Source organism: Tupaia chinensis, unplaced genomic scaffold (assembly GCF_000334495.1).
Source record: "Tupaia chinensis unplaced genomic scaffold, TupChi_1.0 Scaffold139072_1, whole genome shotgun sequence".
Classification (NCBI taxonomy): domain Eukaryota; kingdom Metazoa; phylum Chordata; class Mammalia; order Scandentia; family Tupaiidae; genus Tupaia; species Tupaia belangeri.
In genome coordinates, this window is record NW_006198962.1 from 357,524 (window position 1) to 373,629 (window position 16,106).

The 16,106-nt window shown below is 43.1% G+C and overlaps 1 protein-coding gene across 3 annotated transcripts in view; it reads left to right on the forward strand.

Moving 5' to 3' along the window:
• COBL (cordon-bleu WH2 repeat protein) overlaps positions 1-16,106 on the forward strand; it is a 213,294-nt gene that overhangs the window by 66,169 nt on the left and 131,019 nt on the right. For all 3 annotated transcript variants that reach the window (XM_014592962.2, XM_014592964.2, XM_014592963.2), the window contains one exon: positions 718-891. In XM_014592962.2, coding sequence (XP_014448448.1) covers positions 718-891 — 174 coding nt within the window. The remainder of the gene's footprint in view (positions 1-717; positions 892-16,106) is intronic.

The window sequence follows — 16,106 nt, forward strand, 5'->3', positions numbered from 1 at the left end:
CTGCCAGATCCGGGACCCAAACCATGGTCGGTCATGTGGGAGTTCAGCTCTTTACCACTATGCCACCTGTCAGCCACAGGAAATTGCTCCTTTAAAGCAGTTCATTTGTGTGTTGGGTTCTATTTTTTCCCGTGTATTAAATATATCTCTCTCATGCTTGCACTGATGGTCAGAGAGTCTTCATAGCATGTTGTTTAGACTACACAGTCATTTTATTCATAAATTCGAAAATTATTAATAGAAGACACTTGAGCCCCTTCCCGGTAGTGGGGGAGGTCTTAGAGGTGGCAAAGACTGTTGGTCTTCTTCCCCATGAGTATGTACTTGATCTAGTCTTTGCTCTTTTTAGTGTCTAAGAGTTCACTCCAATGGCAGGTTGAAGTTTTCAGGAGCCTAATGCATAACCTTCAGGTTGGGCAGGAATAACAAATAATTCCAACTGCTAAGGAAAGTTTTTCTTGGGGGTTGAGAAAGTCTGCCATTTCCTTCATGATGAAGAAAATAAACATTACAGCCTGAGTCTGTCATGCACCGACTCCTATAACTTCCCTGGGAAATTGGAAATGGGGGTTTCGCCTCGGTCATCCAAGTCCGCCAGTGGAAGCAGATGCCATGGAGTTGGGGTGGGAGGTTGGGCGCATTGCTCTCCTGTCTGAGCACTCACAGAGAGTCATCTTCTTCTGTTGACGCATTTGTGTTTGTCTCTTCCCCCGACAGGGCTGTCTGACAATGCCAAACTCCCCGTCTGTGCACTCACGTTCCATTTCGCTGGGTCCATCCCTCTCACTTGGCAACATCTCAGGGGTGTCGGTGAAGTCCGAGATGAAGAAGCGTCGAGCTCCTCCTCCTCCAGCTTCAGGGCCACCCGTGCAAGACAAGGCATCAGAAAAGGTAAGGGAGAGGTGGCTCTCGTGACCAAAGCACCTGTTACACGATCCAGGTGGTGCTCCTGAAGCCCTCTGAGGCACCATGATCCTTCACTTCATTTGTGGCTTTAGCAGTCACGTTTGAGGTAAATATTTGAGCTTCCTTTAAAAGTAAAGAAGAGATGCCATCCTGATGCAATTATAGAAGGCAGGAAACTACAGATTTGGAGGCCTTTAGCTCATAAAGACCTACCGTTGTTGATAAACATGTATTCTATTTTAAGCACTGAAGTCTGGGACATCGTTGTGATTGCCAAGGGGGATATTTGCACAGTTAAAGACGCTGTAAGAAAGCCAGAGCTTGCAGAGGGCTGAGAGGATACATAATAGTACAGGTATCCCGAATAATTCGGGTCACAGGAACTGAGGAAATGTCTGGCTCTGCAGTCACTTTCAGTCCCATATAATGCTTATTTTGTGAAGCACCGTGTTTAAGAAGCCTCCTTTTTTATCTCCAGGACAACGTAATGCCTTCGAAAGTGACTAGCTCACTGGGTGCTCACTGGGGTGAGCCTTCAGTCCTCAGCTCCAGTTTATTCCTGATCCACTTTCGTTGTGCCTGTTCTCTCCAGCTATCACCTGATGCCCTGAAACAATGTTTGAAATATCTAATTCTCCCTTTCCAGGAGTAGCGCCCTCTCTGACAGTGACTGCTGTTTTCCTGGCTTAGTGAACTGTAAAAGCGTGTGTGGGTTGTATTGTTCTAAACCATCCTCACCGGGGTGGAATGTGGCAGGAAGAGCATCTGAAGCAGTCAGGGTGGGCGCTGCTTTTGACTCTGGGAAGGTTGGCTCCCCAAAACAGTCAGGATGTGACCCGCATCCCTGCTCTGTCTACAGGGACGTTAGACCCGCCCTGCCGGGTAAAGACAAGGATGCCTTATCCTCCGGCTGACTCGATCCCTGTGTCTGGTGAACTGGGAGAGGAAGTACATTCAAAGTTCATTTCTTCTCTCACTGGAGTGCCATTCCCCGCCTCTTGGTTGTTGTTTTTGTGTCACCTGGTCTGTTCCAGCGTAATAATGCTTCAGAGCATCGCACCCTGCTAGTCCTTAGGTTGGAACCCTTTTTTGTTTATTCATGAAATGAATTTCACTCATAGAAGATAATATTTTGATTTTTTTGACTCTTAAACATTTTCTGATTTATTTATTTTGAGTCCTCTGTGCTGTCTTAGCTGAGTTTTGATAAAAAAAAAATAAAAGAATTATCAGCACAAACGTACATCACCTCACCACACACTCACATGATCAAACGAAGCCCACCGCACACAAAGCTGTTTCCTGTGGTGGTCTACAGTGCATCTCCTTAATTTGATTAAATTCAGTCGGGATTTTTTTTATAACATGCAGACCATATTGATAACATTGACCATTTTCAACTAGATACTCCTGGGGTGTCTTTTTACTTTTGGTTGGAATAGGTATTGCTTTTATTTTTAAAATTATTTATTTCATTTATATTTATTTTTTAATTTGCTATAGGGCACATGCACTCAACAGAGAGAGTCAGAAGGAGAGAGAGAGAGAAAGAGAAAGCAAGCCACCAGGTCCAGGACTAGAACCAGTTAGCCACGGGTGTGTCCAGTGCTGTAACTGCCATGCCACCTACCTGATAGCTCCAGAGATAGGTATTTCTTTAATAGTGATAAGTATGAATCCCAGGAGTAATATTATGTATTTTTTTCTCTCCCAATAAGAATTTGTTTAATGTGGGCCAACAGGTGGCATGGTAGTTAAGGTACTGAATCCCACATGGCCGATGGCATGGTTCAAGTCCCAGACCTGGCAGCTTGAAAAACATGCCAGGCACATATGTGCGCATGCCCAAAATCTCAAGAGGAGAATAGAGGTGAAGGGCTTTTAGCATGGCCATCCACCCCCAGGAGTGATTTCTCACTCTCTCTCACTTGCTCTCTCAGTCTCTGTCTGGTGAGTACACACACCCCATAGCAAAAAAACTAAAACTAAAAAAAAAAAAAAAAAGAATTGACTTAATGTGGTAGAATGTAGATACTGACCTGCGTCAGCATTTTTAAAATTTCTTCCATCCAGAGAAGATGTTGTACTTTTTTTCCTTTAATGTGCTTACCCCAGTAGACAAGCCTACTTGAGTGGGAAAATGTACGATAAGTAGGGAATTGGGAATTCTGAATGAAAAACAAGTAACACTTTATACCCTGTAGAATGAACAGAGTTCCCTCTGAGGCAGTAAAAGCTTTTTACTGAAATCTGTTTTCCTTGGCACAGAATGATGGAGGAATTGGCTCATGGAGACCATCTCCTTTTAAAGCGTACGAGTGGCATATGGATTAGATTTAAGCATTTGCTATGAACACACTTTCTTTCTTCTGCTTTTCTTTTCTTCTCCTTGTTTTTTTTTTTTTTTTTTGAAATGAAAGGTATTTTGTTATTTACTGATTTCTGGGAAAGGAACCCAAAAATGTATTGTCATGGTAGGGGAAGAACGTCAGTGCCTTCTTCGTGAACTTCCTTCCATATAAAGATAAGGTGTTTGTTTGGAAAACTTTATTTACATGCAACTGTTACTAACACCCGTGTCCTGAATAAGGAGGAAAGGTTTATTTTCAAGGACTTGACTAGTTTATAAGAAAATGAGAATGCTTAAGTTTTCACATTTTTAAAGACTCATTTTCTTGTCAACCAGTTTCTTAAAAATCAGTACTTACTTACTCTAATCTTAAAAGTGGAACAGTTTTAGCCGTCTTCCAATTTATCTGAGTGTTTTTTTAAAAAAGTATATAATATCCCTATCAGTATTTGTTACTTGATTATATACTCAAATGTGATTATTCGTATTTATTTCTAAAAGCATTTTTTTTCCAATGAGATTTTCAGAGTGTTAGCACCTATGGGGGTAAAAAAGATGCTCTTATGCAAGCTTATGAGCAGAACAGCTAGGAAGATGGGTAAAGGGATATGTTGCCTTTCAGAAGGTGGGAGAACTCTCTTCAGACTTCCTGCATTCTTCCCGTGGTACTAGAACATAGATTTTGTAATGGAGCACGTTCAGACGGAAAAGATACATTACATGCATTAAGGACTCAGCTGCCAAGTCAGTATTTCTCCAACTTGAGCAGGCATTGTAATCACCCCAAAGGGCTTCTTAAGATATATTTTACTGAGCTCACCCCCAGAGTTCTGACTCAGTATGTATGGGGTGGGGACTGAGAATTCACAATTCAGCACTTCCCAAGTAAGGCTGCCTCTGCTTCTGCTCTGGAGAACCCCCCACTATGGGAACCACCACTAGTGGGCTGTTTCTTCCCTAGCTGCCTGCTCAGAATTTTGACTAATCAAATATAACAAATCTGAAGAGATGCTTCAGCAAAAAATTTACCTGAAAAAAAATAAATGAATCTATGCTGAGAAATAATAATTATGTAGTTCACCATAGAGCCAGCTGAGACCTAAAGGTATATACAGTGTTAAAATACATGCAGAGCTCTTACTTCCACTGGCTGGGACCCAGGGAATACTCACCAGGGGACAGGGAATAGTCTGGTCTGGACAGGATTTTGCTGTTTCTCATCACCTAGGGCCCAGGGTGTCTCCTACCCACCTTGCTCTGTGCTGAGATGACCTCTCCTCATGTCCTGGACCCTGAGCCCCTGCTGGAATTTTTGCTTGCTGCTCCCATGTTGGCATCAGAGGTTCCTTTGCAGACTAAGCTTTTAGTGCCCTATTGCTATGGAGAGTTCACGTTCCTCTTGTTCTAACTTGGGCTGCCTGTGCACCAGTATTAAGGTTATGAGTTATGGTTACAGACGCAGATGCTTGGATGGTCATCTACTCACCCAGTCTTCTGGTCCTTAGTTTCTTCCTCTGTAAAATGGGAGCCATAAAAGCACGGTGCTGACAGGTGCATGTTGTAGTGGTCAGCATGTAGACCCTTTCCTATGTTCAGATCCCAGCTCTGCATTACTAGAAATGTGGCCCTGGGCAAAATCTGTCTTCTGTGCATGGTGTCCTTAGCCATGCCCCTGTGCAAAGTAGGGAGGAGAGAGCTGCCACAGCCCATGCGTGAGGAGGGACTAGCCAGAGGGCTTGAGGCAAGGAGAGCCAGGCAGTGGGGCAGAGAGCTCTGTGACCCCAGCCAGCTCCTGCATTAACCAAGTGGTGAATCATACTTAAAGATGGAATTCTCTGTCACTGCAAACACCAAGTGTACGATCAGAAATCACCAAGCTCCCAGAGTGAGCCTGTTCAGAAATATCAGCATCCTCTTCTCTCTTGACAGCATTTTTCCTTCTCAGCCACAAACTCTGAGCACTCCACTCACTATTCCATGCCTTCAGAAGGGTACAGAGAAGGAGGTTGCTCATCCCTTTAAGTTCTGGGAGGCCCTGTTTAAAAAGGAGAATAGAAAACGATCAAGTTATCTTTCCTTAGACGATGCCAGTTACCAACCAAAGATCAAAACAATAAATCACCTTTTCTTCACGTCTCTTCTTTATGCAATGCTGTGTATGTTACAGAGCAGCTTTTTTCATTTAATTCATTAAAAATAAATAACTCATGGAAATTTATGAGACAATACTGCGTCATTTAATTTTAATTATCACTGCTTACAAATATATAATAAAGAGCTATTCATGCATTTATTCAGTTAATATGCAACTTTACACACTTGCTTTTGTGTTGATAACAACTATAATCAATTTTTATTATAATTTTAAAAATAATTCAGAAAATATTTCAAAGTGATTCGGGCTTTCTTTTGCCCTGTATTATTTGAATAGTTACATTCATTATGTTCAACACCCTTAAAATTCTAACAAGACAAGGATATTTCAATATTATCTCGGGCTTACCGCATTGGAACTAAAATAACTAGCGGTGCTGGCTATGAAACTGAGAGATGGCGGAGGCTTGTGTTTTGAGCAGTTATCAGTATAACCCAATAGATTTTTATGTAAAAAGTTTGCTTCTACATTCAATAAACATGTGTTGGGTAGCTGCTGTGTGCAGGGCCCTGTATTTGAAAGCATGAATTGAAATCATTACTGTGCTATCTCTGTGCAGCCTCAATATGCAAAGATAGTACTTCGCACTCCATAAAGACTCAGAACGATCTGTGTATGTTAGAAATGGAGTAGGAAGCATGACTACTTGCACTTTCACTTCCTGGGTCTGGAAATTAAAATATGCATTTGGGATAGAAAAAGTATATCGTGACTTTTCCAATGACCCCAGTAGCAGGAAGTCATAAAATTCTGCTGACCAGACTCCCATTTCCTTAAGAACTAGAGTGTCCATTTGTTCATTGTCAAACTTACAGTCCACTTCCAAAAGCTATCTTCCAGTTATTCTGGGTTGTTCTTGATCCTGCCATGCAGAGAGAATGCCCAGGAGTGAGACCGGCCCTGGCAGCCCTTGGTCCTGGTGAGTCCCCATGGCCCACGCCATGGCCCACTTGGCCAGCAGGACTCTAGGCACAGGTGTCTGCTCTCCTTTCAGGGATGGTATTTTCTGTTTATTAAAGTTAGCATGCAGGACCAAAAGGTGGCCTGGTGGTTAAGGGAGCTGGATCCCACATGGCCAACCAAACCATCCAAGTCTCAGACCCCGAGGGAGGCAAGAAAAGAGGTGGTTACGCAGGGAATAGTTAAGCTTCTGCTTTCCCATCTGCATAGTGGGCACAGCAGCTTCACACAGCCTGGAGGCTAAATGGGAGGCTGCTTCAGGAAGCACTGGAAACACGTCAAGCTCTTCATTTCTCCCAGCCCTCCCACCCCTGTTCTCTTTCCTCCCTCCCCCTGTTTCTCTCTCTCTTTCTTTTAAGTGCTTTGTTTGTTTTTTAACTTCACCACAAGGTACACACACACCAGAGAGACAGAGAGAGAAAGACAAAAAGCATCCCCCATGAAGATTGGTCGTGCTGCAGTCCCTTCTGCTCCATCCTCATCTCTGAATTTTGGGCACTTACACACATGCATCCAATTTCTCTCTCAAGCCTCCATATTAGGGGCTCGAGCCACTCAGTAGACTATGTGGGATCTAGGTGCCTTAATGACTTTGCCATCTGCTGACCCTCTTTTAGGTGCTTTTCTGCAACTTAGTATAGTTTTTGTTTGTTTTGCTCTCTGATAACCTGCCAAATACTTTTCATTCTGTTTGTTTTTCCAATCCCTCTTCACCATGTTTCTTCAAAATAACACGTAGACACATGTGCATGTGTGTGTGTATGTGTTTGTATGTGCCCCAATCTTCTTGCTGTTTGTAAAATACAGTCATGTAAGCTTTTGGCTTAATGCTTACAGCCATCCAGTGGGTTTGCCAGCTCTATGGCCATTCAGCAGTCGAATTGAGGAATGGACCTCACTGCCAGCAGGCTTTGCATGCGTCCCGCACCGCTCTGCTTCCTGCCGATGGCTCTGCACCCCCCGCCCCTGTGCAGTGCCCATCTCAGCCAGAGGGGTCAGGACACGCCCCTGCCCTCTGCAAAAGCAGAGCCGTGATGTGGATCTGGTTTAGAGCATGGACATAGTCTCTCTGTGACTCTGAACTAGGAAAATTAAACCAGAGGAGACAAGGGTGTCAGCCTCTCCACAGAGACCCGTCCTGCAGTCTGAGTAGATTTCCAGTCACCTGCATGTGTGTGATGGGCCAGGGTCTTCTCTTTGATGTGGCAGGGGTCTTATCGCTTCCTCCTCTGTTTTTGTTTGTTTGTTTGTTTGTTTGTTTTCTTGAGAGGTTTTTGTTATAGGGTGTGTGCGCCTGCCAGAAAGACAGAGAGAGATGGAGAGACAGAAAGCGAGAAATCACCCCCCAGGGGGGATGGTCACGCCGCAATCCCTTCTCCTCCATTCTCCTCTTGGGATCTTGGGCACACACGCACATGCGCCCGGCGTGAGTTTAAGTCACCAGGTCCGGGACTCGAACCGTGGTCGACTACATGGGAGTCCAGCGACATAACCATTACGCTAACTGCTGGTTCCCTCCTCTGTTTTTTTTTTAATTCATCTTTTTAAAATCATTTTTTATTCATTTTTTAAAATTGCTGGAGGATGTGTGTTCTCGCCAGGGAGAGACAGAGAGATAAAGAAAGCACCCCCCCACACACACCCCCAACAGGACTTGGTCACACCACAGTTTCTTTGCCTTTATTTCTCCACCCTGTCAGGACTTTGAGCATGCATACACATGCACACACACACACGCACACACACACACACACACACACACACACACACACACACACGCTCTGCGTGTTTTTCAAGCCTCCGGGGCTAAGATTTGAGCTGTGGTCAGCTATGTGGAACCAGCCCCCCTAACCATGAGGTTACAGAGCCGCCCTGACTCGCATGTCTGTTCTCGGGGTCCTGGAGCACTGGTTTCCTTTGAATGTTCTGGTGTCCATCCCCTTGTGAAGGGTGACACGGAGTCATTACTGCCTGTCTCCCTGGGGTTAATAACTCAGCAGCTCAGGTCCTGCAGCAGAGCTGCACGGGTTCTGCTGGCTCCTGTGGCTCTCAGGCGTCGCTCTGCAGGATAGCCCTCCCAGCCTTGCCCACTGGCCTTGGAGGAAGGGAAGCTTCCCATAAAGCGCTGGCCCTGCAGACCTTCTGGCTTCTTTTATGTGCTGGTTTCGTGTTTGTGGAGCCTGTTGTGATTGTTACTTTCTTTAGGAAATTGAAAGGTCTGACTAGAACAAAGGCCTAAGTGCCCCCCACACCCCACATGTCCCTGCCCCTCCCCTACATTTTCCTCATGGCAGGCCTGCAGCCTTGAGGTCACGAGAAAATCTACTTTTCCTGGCGGCATCTTTCTGTTCAGCAGAGTGCAAAAATCTTGATTTGTTTCCTGTTATTTTGGTTTCCCTGGGGATAAAAACAGAAGTGTTTCTAAGGCACAAGTCCGCCTCTGCTTTTGGGGGGCACAGGATGGCAGCCTAGCTTGGGGTTGCTATCCCTCAATTCCTACCCATTGCCAGGTTGAACTCAGTCAAGAACTCACACCTCTGGGTGATGACTCTGGTAAGTTGTAGTTCAATATCTCCTCTGCAACTGTGTGAGTTGCTAGGCTATTACAAGTTCTCCATAGCAGAGGTCAGTGACATGCCACATGTAGCAGGGCCACTGGTGACCAAGTTCAGGCAGATCTATGGCCCATCCTGTCTCCATGGCACTGAGCACTCAGCTTGTGATTGCCATTCTCTAGGCTGGGGCAATGGCATGCTCTCCCATTGTTTCCCCGGCCCCAAGCACAATGCCTGGCACACAGGGGACCCTCAGTACCCATTTAATGAACAGCAGATGGGCCCAGTGACAGGACAGCCATGGGGACTCAAGCAAACTGGACCTTCTCTCTTTGGTCATGATATAAATTGCATTGTTTTCCTGGACGGAGGGCTCTGGGGACACCGGCAAGGAGGGGATGCCTGGTTTTAATCGGTGACTCGCATGGTGTGCTGGTGTCGCTGCAGGCTCAGGTGGATGGAGGGCCAACAGATAGGGCAGAGTAGGGATCCACAGTGGCTTGGTAAGCTGGGCAGATGCTCAGTGCAGTGACCTGGGTAGGGGCAGATGTGCAGGTGGAGGAAGGGTCTCCCATGGCCTCCTGGGCTCCTCACCCCTAGATGAGAAGAAACCCATCCCCAGGTCCCTCCCAGGCTCTTTTAGCCCCCAATCCAAGGCTGACCCCTGAACCCTGAAATTCCATCTGTGAAAATGGGGATACCCAGCTAAATGACTGCACCACAGAAAACAGCTCAGGAATTGTGGTGCGAGCAGCCAGTTGAGGCCACATAAGCAGAACCGTAGCCACAGCTGTCCTTACAGAAGTGTGAGATCAGGACTGAGCAAGGACTAGTCCCAGACTACTGGGGTCTGGTTAAGTCTTGCCTTGAGTGAATGGGAATCTGGCACCATGTTTTAAGAGATAACATTAAAAGATACAGAGAAAAGGATATTCTTGGAATTGAAGAGTTTGGAAGTTACTAGAAGCAATTCCAAGCTGAATGCTCAAAGTTGTGGGCACAGGATGGACCATGGTTCTACCTGAACTTTGTCACCAGTGGTCCTTCTATATGTGATTTTTTACTAATCTTTGCTATGGGCAACTCTGGAACCAGCCAGTAACGCCAGTAACTGCTAGGAAGACACCAAACTAGACATTCACTAATTTAAAAAATAGCAAGAATGAGACTATTTTAACTGAAAAAAAAGTAAATATTCAGTGAGCCATGATTGTGGGGTCCAGATGTTTAGATGTGAGAATCTCTCACTTGATCCCTACCCATTGGTCCCAAGTCAAGGACTCAAGGATAGCATGGAAGCCATTCCAGAGACCCGGCAGTACTGAGCTCTGTGTTCCAGCCTCAATAAGACATCATGTGTCTTATTTTAGTCTTTACAGCATCTTTATAAAGTCAGTACTGTGATCATCTTCGTTTTACCAGAGAGGACACTGAGGTTTATAAAGGTGAAGTGCGACCGTTCCTGGGGCTGCTGCTCTCACCGGTGAACATCAGAACTCAGGCTCATCTGTGTTCATTCCTGCAAGGAACCATCAGGGACTGATGCTGACTCGATCAGAGAGACATATGGCTGTCCAGTTGACAGGCCATGGAATGTGCAGGGTGAATCTTTCTCTCTGGTCTTGGCACAGGATGACTGGGGAAAGGGGTGGCTTGAGGCAACACTGCAGCAAAGTCTACCGTGGTCTTGTTTGACACAGAGATTCTCCAGTAGTGAGGATGTTTGCATTTACTCATCATTTATGGGGAAGCCATGCACTTGCTACTTAAGAATCAAAACTCGGGAACCAGCAGTTAGCGTAATGGCTATGTCGCTGGACTCCCACGTAGTCGACCGCGGTTCGTGTCCCGGACCCGGTGGCTTAGAACTCACGCCGGGCGCGTGTGCGTGCGTGCCCAGGATCCCGAGAGGAGAATGGAGGAGAAGGGATTGCGGCGTGACCATCCCCCCTGGGGGGTGATTTCTCGCTTTCTGTCTCTATGTCTCTCTCTGTCTGTCTGGCGAGCGCACGCGCCCTATAGCGAAAATCTCTCAAAAAAAAAAAAAAAAAAAAAAAGAATCAAAACTCAAAGATTTAAAACAATTCTGCAGGGCTGTCCCTGTAGATTCGTGGTTAAGGGAACTGTGTCCTATGTGGCTGCCTGCAGTTCAGGTGCTGGCCCCAGCAAATTGAGAAACTTACCAAGCATGTGTGTGTGTGCAAGTCTAAATCTTGACAAGATGGAGAAATGGAAAAGAAAGATTTGCAGCATGACCACACCCCATGGGGGGGGCATTTTCTCCCTTTGCCTCTCCAGTGAACACAGGCATCCTCTGGCAATGAAAAAAATAACAAACAAAAAAACAGTCCTACAAATAGTCTTGAAGGAAGAATGTACAAGGCGATATAAAAAATTTATGGAAAATACAATTAAAGTATGAGTTTATTTTGGTGCAAGAAAATTTTGAAGTCATGGACAGTTTTTTCATGATTGACATTTTCCATTTTCCATGACCCTTTCGAAGGTCTCTTGTATTTATGCTCCCCTCTTCACAACACCCCTGAGGTTTTCAGGAGTATGGCTTCGTAGTGCCCTTGACTCATGAAACTCTTTTAAGAATCAACTCTGCTTGTCCTTGAAGTAATACCACAGTGGAATATCTGGAAGTCTCAGGTGGAATTGGTTCACTTCCATATTTGACCTTTTGTCAAATATATTAAGTAAACCCAGTAAGAGAGTAACAAAGGATGCCAGGCATGTGTTCTTTGGAAAGTTGAAAGGTCTGACTGGAACACTAACTTCATCTGGCTGGCCAGTTCCAAAGACACATAAACTCAAGAAGTCTGAACCCTACACCAGACTCAAATTGAAAGGCATGAAGTTGTAAACCATTCCTGTAGACGTAGCCAAATACATTGTAAATGAATCTACTGAGGCAGCATAGATGTATGTGGCCATTTTTTGAGATGCTTTCTTTACTGTTTGGTTTCTCCACAATTCCTCAAAGTCTGTTTATCTGCTTGTATAGTATGTTATGAAGCTTCAAAAGTCTGGACAGGAATGAAAAATAAGACAAATAAGATTCTTTGAGGCCTAACCAACCCTTTTTTTGAGTTTATATTTTATGAAGCTAATTGTGTCCTATGAACTTCAAATGTTCCATATATAAAATATTTCTGCCTTTTCAGTACATAAACAAAACATACAGAAAACTAAGTAGCTGGATTTGTACCAATTCCCTTTGTAATAAACAGCCAAATATAGGTTTTGTTTATAGTCCAGAATGTGGAAACCCAAACGCAACACGTGTGACGTTGCTGAACAATGTTTTAAAAGCCATGGGGGAGGTGGAAGTGCTGAGGCGGTCATCTCTGGTGTTTGGGATGTTTCCTTCCACCCCGTGGTTGGCAAAGATGAAGAGGCATTGTGCTGAGAGGCACGGAGGAAGTGGAGTTCTTTTCCAACATAAATATCCGTGAGAACCTGTGGCGTCTCCCTTTGCAGAGCCTGTGAAAACAGTCAGTCTGCAAAGGAACTTCCTCGGTGGAAATCACGAGGTGGCTAATACTACGAGGGTACAGAGAAAGGAAACAGGCTTTCTTAGCTGCTCAACATCTACCTTTGGTTTATGGATCGTTTCCTCTCTGACACTTGCAGTTAAAGAAGCAAGTGTGTGTTTGGAAGAGATTAGATTCTCGTGTATTTTTAGCTGTTGTTAGAGTGTGACATTTTATGGAGGCTCTCTGATAAAATCAAAGTGAAAAGTGAGCCTGCCTCTTCTCTTGCATTGGCATTTATAGAAAAGCTGGACTTTGTGTTATAGAGTCACACTGTTTGAAGGTTCACTGTTTAAATATGTGATTCTTATCAGGATATGCTGTCATTTTTGTCACTTCGTTTTTGCCTATCAATCATATTAACAGTCAGTATGTTTTTACTATAAAGAAAAATTTGTTGGACCAGCAGTTGGCATGATGGTTATATTGCTGGACTCCCATGTAGTCGACCATGGTTTGAGTCCCAGACCTGGAGGCTAAAACTCACACTGGGCGTGTGTGTGTGTGTGTGTGTGTGTGTGTCAAGATCCCGAGAGGAGAATGGAGGAGAAGAGATTGCAGCATGGCCATCTCCCCCAGCGGGTGATTTCTTGCTTTCTGTCTCTCTGTCCCTCTCTGTCTTTCTGGTGAGCACACATACCCTTAGCAAAAACCTCTCTAAAATACATAAATAAATAAATAAATCTGTGAAATTGTGATTTAATTGTTTCTTTTAATTTCACATCTTGCTTCCGTATACCCAAATACTTTTATGATTTTTTTTCCTAGTCACCTTGATAACCAACAATCAAAAAAGTGAGTTTAAGAATACAAATCTGTATTTTAAACTTATGATGTAGAATATTGGAGTTCCTATGCTTGAGATACTATTTAGTTTTGGGAAGCTGAAACTGAATACCAACTTACTGGGTACCATCCCATCTTAAACTTCCTTTTTTATTTTTTTCCATTTAAATTTATTTATTTACATTCACTTACTATACATCATTATAGCATACAAAATGAGATTTTTCCATTGAGAATACACTGTATATTGGCTCAATCAAGCACATCAACATATGCATTATCGTCAACAATTTTCCATTTCTTGTTTCCTGATATTTTGCTTTTCTTCTGATCCTTGATTCCCTATCTCTCACCCTCTTTTCACAATACCGCTGGTGTCTACAGTTGTCTTCCATTCCTTCCCCCATTTTATCGATTACACAGTTTCTTAAATAATCTAACTACTTTCAATAGCAAGTTCAGCTGGTAATTTCAAGAAAAGCAGTTTTAACTTTAATAAATCAAAGAAATGCTAAGGAACTTTGCTTAAAACTTAAAGCCAGGAAACAGGTTAGGATTCTGTTCAAATAGTAGGTACCTGAACCCATCGACAAAAATCTTTAAAACTGGACAACAAAGGCTAGAAGAAAATCAGCAATACTCTAGTCAAAAGTCATAGAATGCTATATCACCAGTTCAATCTCATGTACTTAATCTTTCTGTTGTGGTTCAATCTTCCCCATTGAATTCTGGGATGTAATATTCAACTCTAGACCATTAAGTTGGCCTTTTTCTTAGTTTTTGAACTCATATTTCTGTGTGTCTATATTTAATTTTCCTGATATGGCACTCCTTTGAGAACTTCTTGGAGATCTGGTCTGGTGCTGGTAAATTCTTTCAGGTTTTGTTTATCTCAGAATGTTCTTGTCTTTTCTTCCCATATGAAGGATAATCTTGCCGGGTAAAGTATTCTTGGTTGAAATTGCTTTTTCCTTAACACTTTGAATATATTTTCCCATTCTTTCCTTGCTCACATTGTTTCCAGTGAGAAGTCTGCTGTTAGCCTGATGGGATATCCTTTGTAGGTAACTTGCCATTTTTCTCTTGCCAATCTTAGTATGTTGTCTTTGTCTGTGGTTTTGGTCAATCTGGCTTTAATGTGTCTTAGAGAAGATCTTCTTGGGTTGATTCTATTTGTTGTCCTTTATATTTCTTGGGACTGGATCTTTGAGTGCCTCTCTAGCTTGGGAAAGTTTTCTTGCAGGATTTCTTGGAATAGATTATCAATGCTCTTATGAGTCTCTTCACCTTCTGGAGTACCAATTATCTGGCTGCTTGGACGTGTGATGGTATCTAGTATTTCTCATATAGTCTCATTTTTTGGGCAATTGCCTCAGTCTTCATGGTGGATTTTTCTAGGCCAGCAATTTTCTGTTCTATGTCTGAGATTCTATTTTCTGCATGATCTAGTCTGCTTTTTAATACTTTCAAGGGTGATTTTGACTTCTAGTATTATAGCCTTCATCTCTAACAGTTCCATTTGATTCTTTTTTAAAGTGTGTAATTCCTCTTTTAGATCTTGCAAGGATTTCCTCACCTCCTGGACCTCGTCATCTCCTTTCTCCTTTCTCTTCTGCAGTTCATTGTCTCTCTTCTCTTCCATCTCTGTTGGTGTTGCCATTATGAATATTCTAAATTCTTTATCAGACATTTTCATTGAACTGCTTGTGGATGAAGAGAAGTTATTCTTTTCCCTGGGAGGAGACGTATTTTCTTGCTTTCCCATATTTCTTGTGGTCCTGAAGTGATTTCTAGTCATCTGATGGATGGTGGATTTCTTCCTAATTCTTGAAGTTAAATCTGAAGAGGTGACCTAGAATCTCTTTGCTGTTCCATTTTGATCCCTTTGGAGCAGATTCAGTAAATACTGAGGAATATGTTGACCCTAATAGTGTTTGGATGTTTGGCTATAGTTCCCTTAGGTCTGTCTAGAAACACAGTGAGTGGAGATTGAAGAGCAGAGAGATGAGATAAAAGAAAGAGAAAAGGAAACAGAGAGAGAAAACAACAACCAAGAAACAGAAAAAACGTTAATTTTTTTTTTTTAAAAAAAAGCAAAAAATAGAAAACTGTCACTAGTTTTCAGGAGCCATGAAGGTATCTTCTTCTGAAGGCCTGTCTCTTGCCTCTCCTGGGTGGGAGGGAGAGAGGGGATTATTAATAAGATAAAGGTAAAGGAGGGACTGAAAGCTGAGAAAATACCTTAAAAATTTTTAAAAGGAAATATTATTAAAAAAATGAGAAGACAGAGAGAGACATAGAGACAGAGGCAGAGAGACAGTTTGAGGGGCTTCCTACCACTTGAGTTTGTGGGCTGGAGGCTGAATTATCAGTAGAAAATCTTCATTTCTCTTTTTTTTCCCTGAAATCACTAGTTCTCAGGAGCCATGAAGGTGTCTTCTTCTCATCTTAAACTTTCACTCAGGACTCAGCCTTGATTGGTCTGGGTTCAGGGTGGTTAATTGACCTTTATGTTCAGAGACAGATTTACTCCTCAACTAGGGTCACACAGTTTTAGTCCTTGAAAAACTTTTACTTGCGATCAAAGGACATATCAACAAATTGAAAAAGTAACCTATAGAATTAGAGAAGGTATTTACTAATCATATATCTGATCTGGGATTAATATCCAGAATAATATAAAACACCTACAACTCAAGAACAACAACAAAATAAGCAGCCTTATCAACAAATGTGCAAAGAATATCTATTTCACACACAAAAAAAATATACAGTGTCCTCCCCCCAACCACATGGGATCAAATGCTCAGCATAAATAATCATTAGGAGAAATGAAAAACCACAATGAAATAATG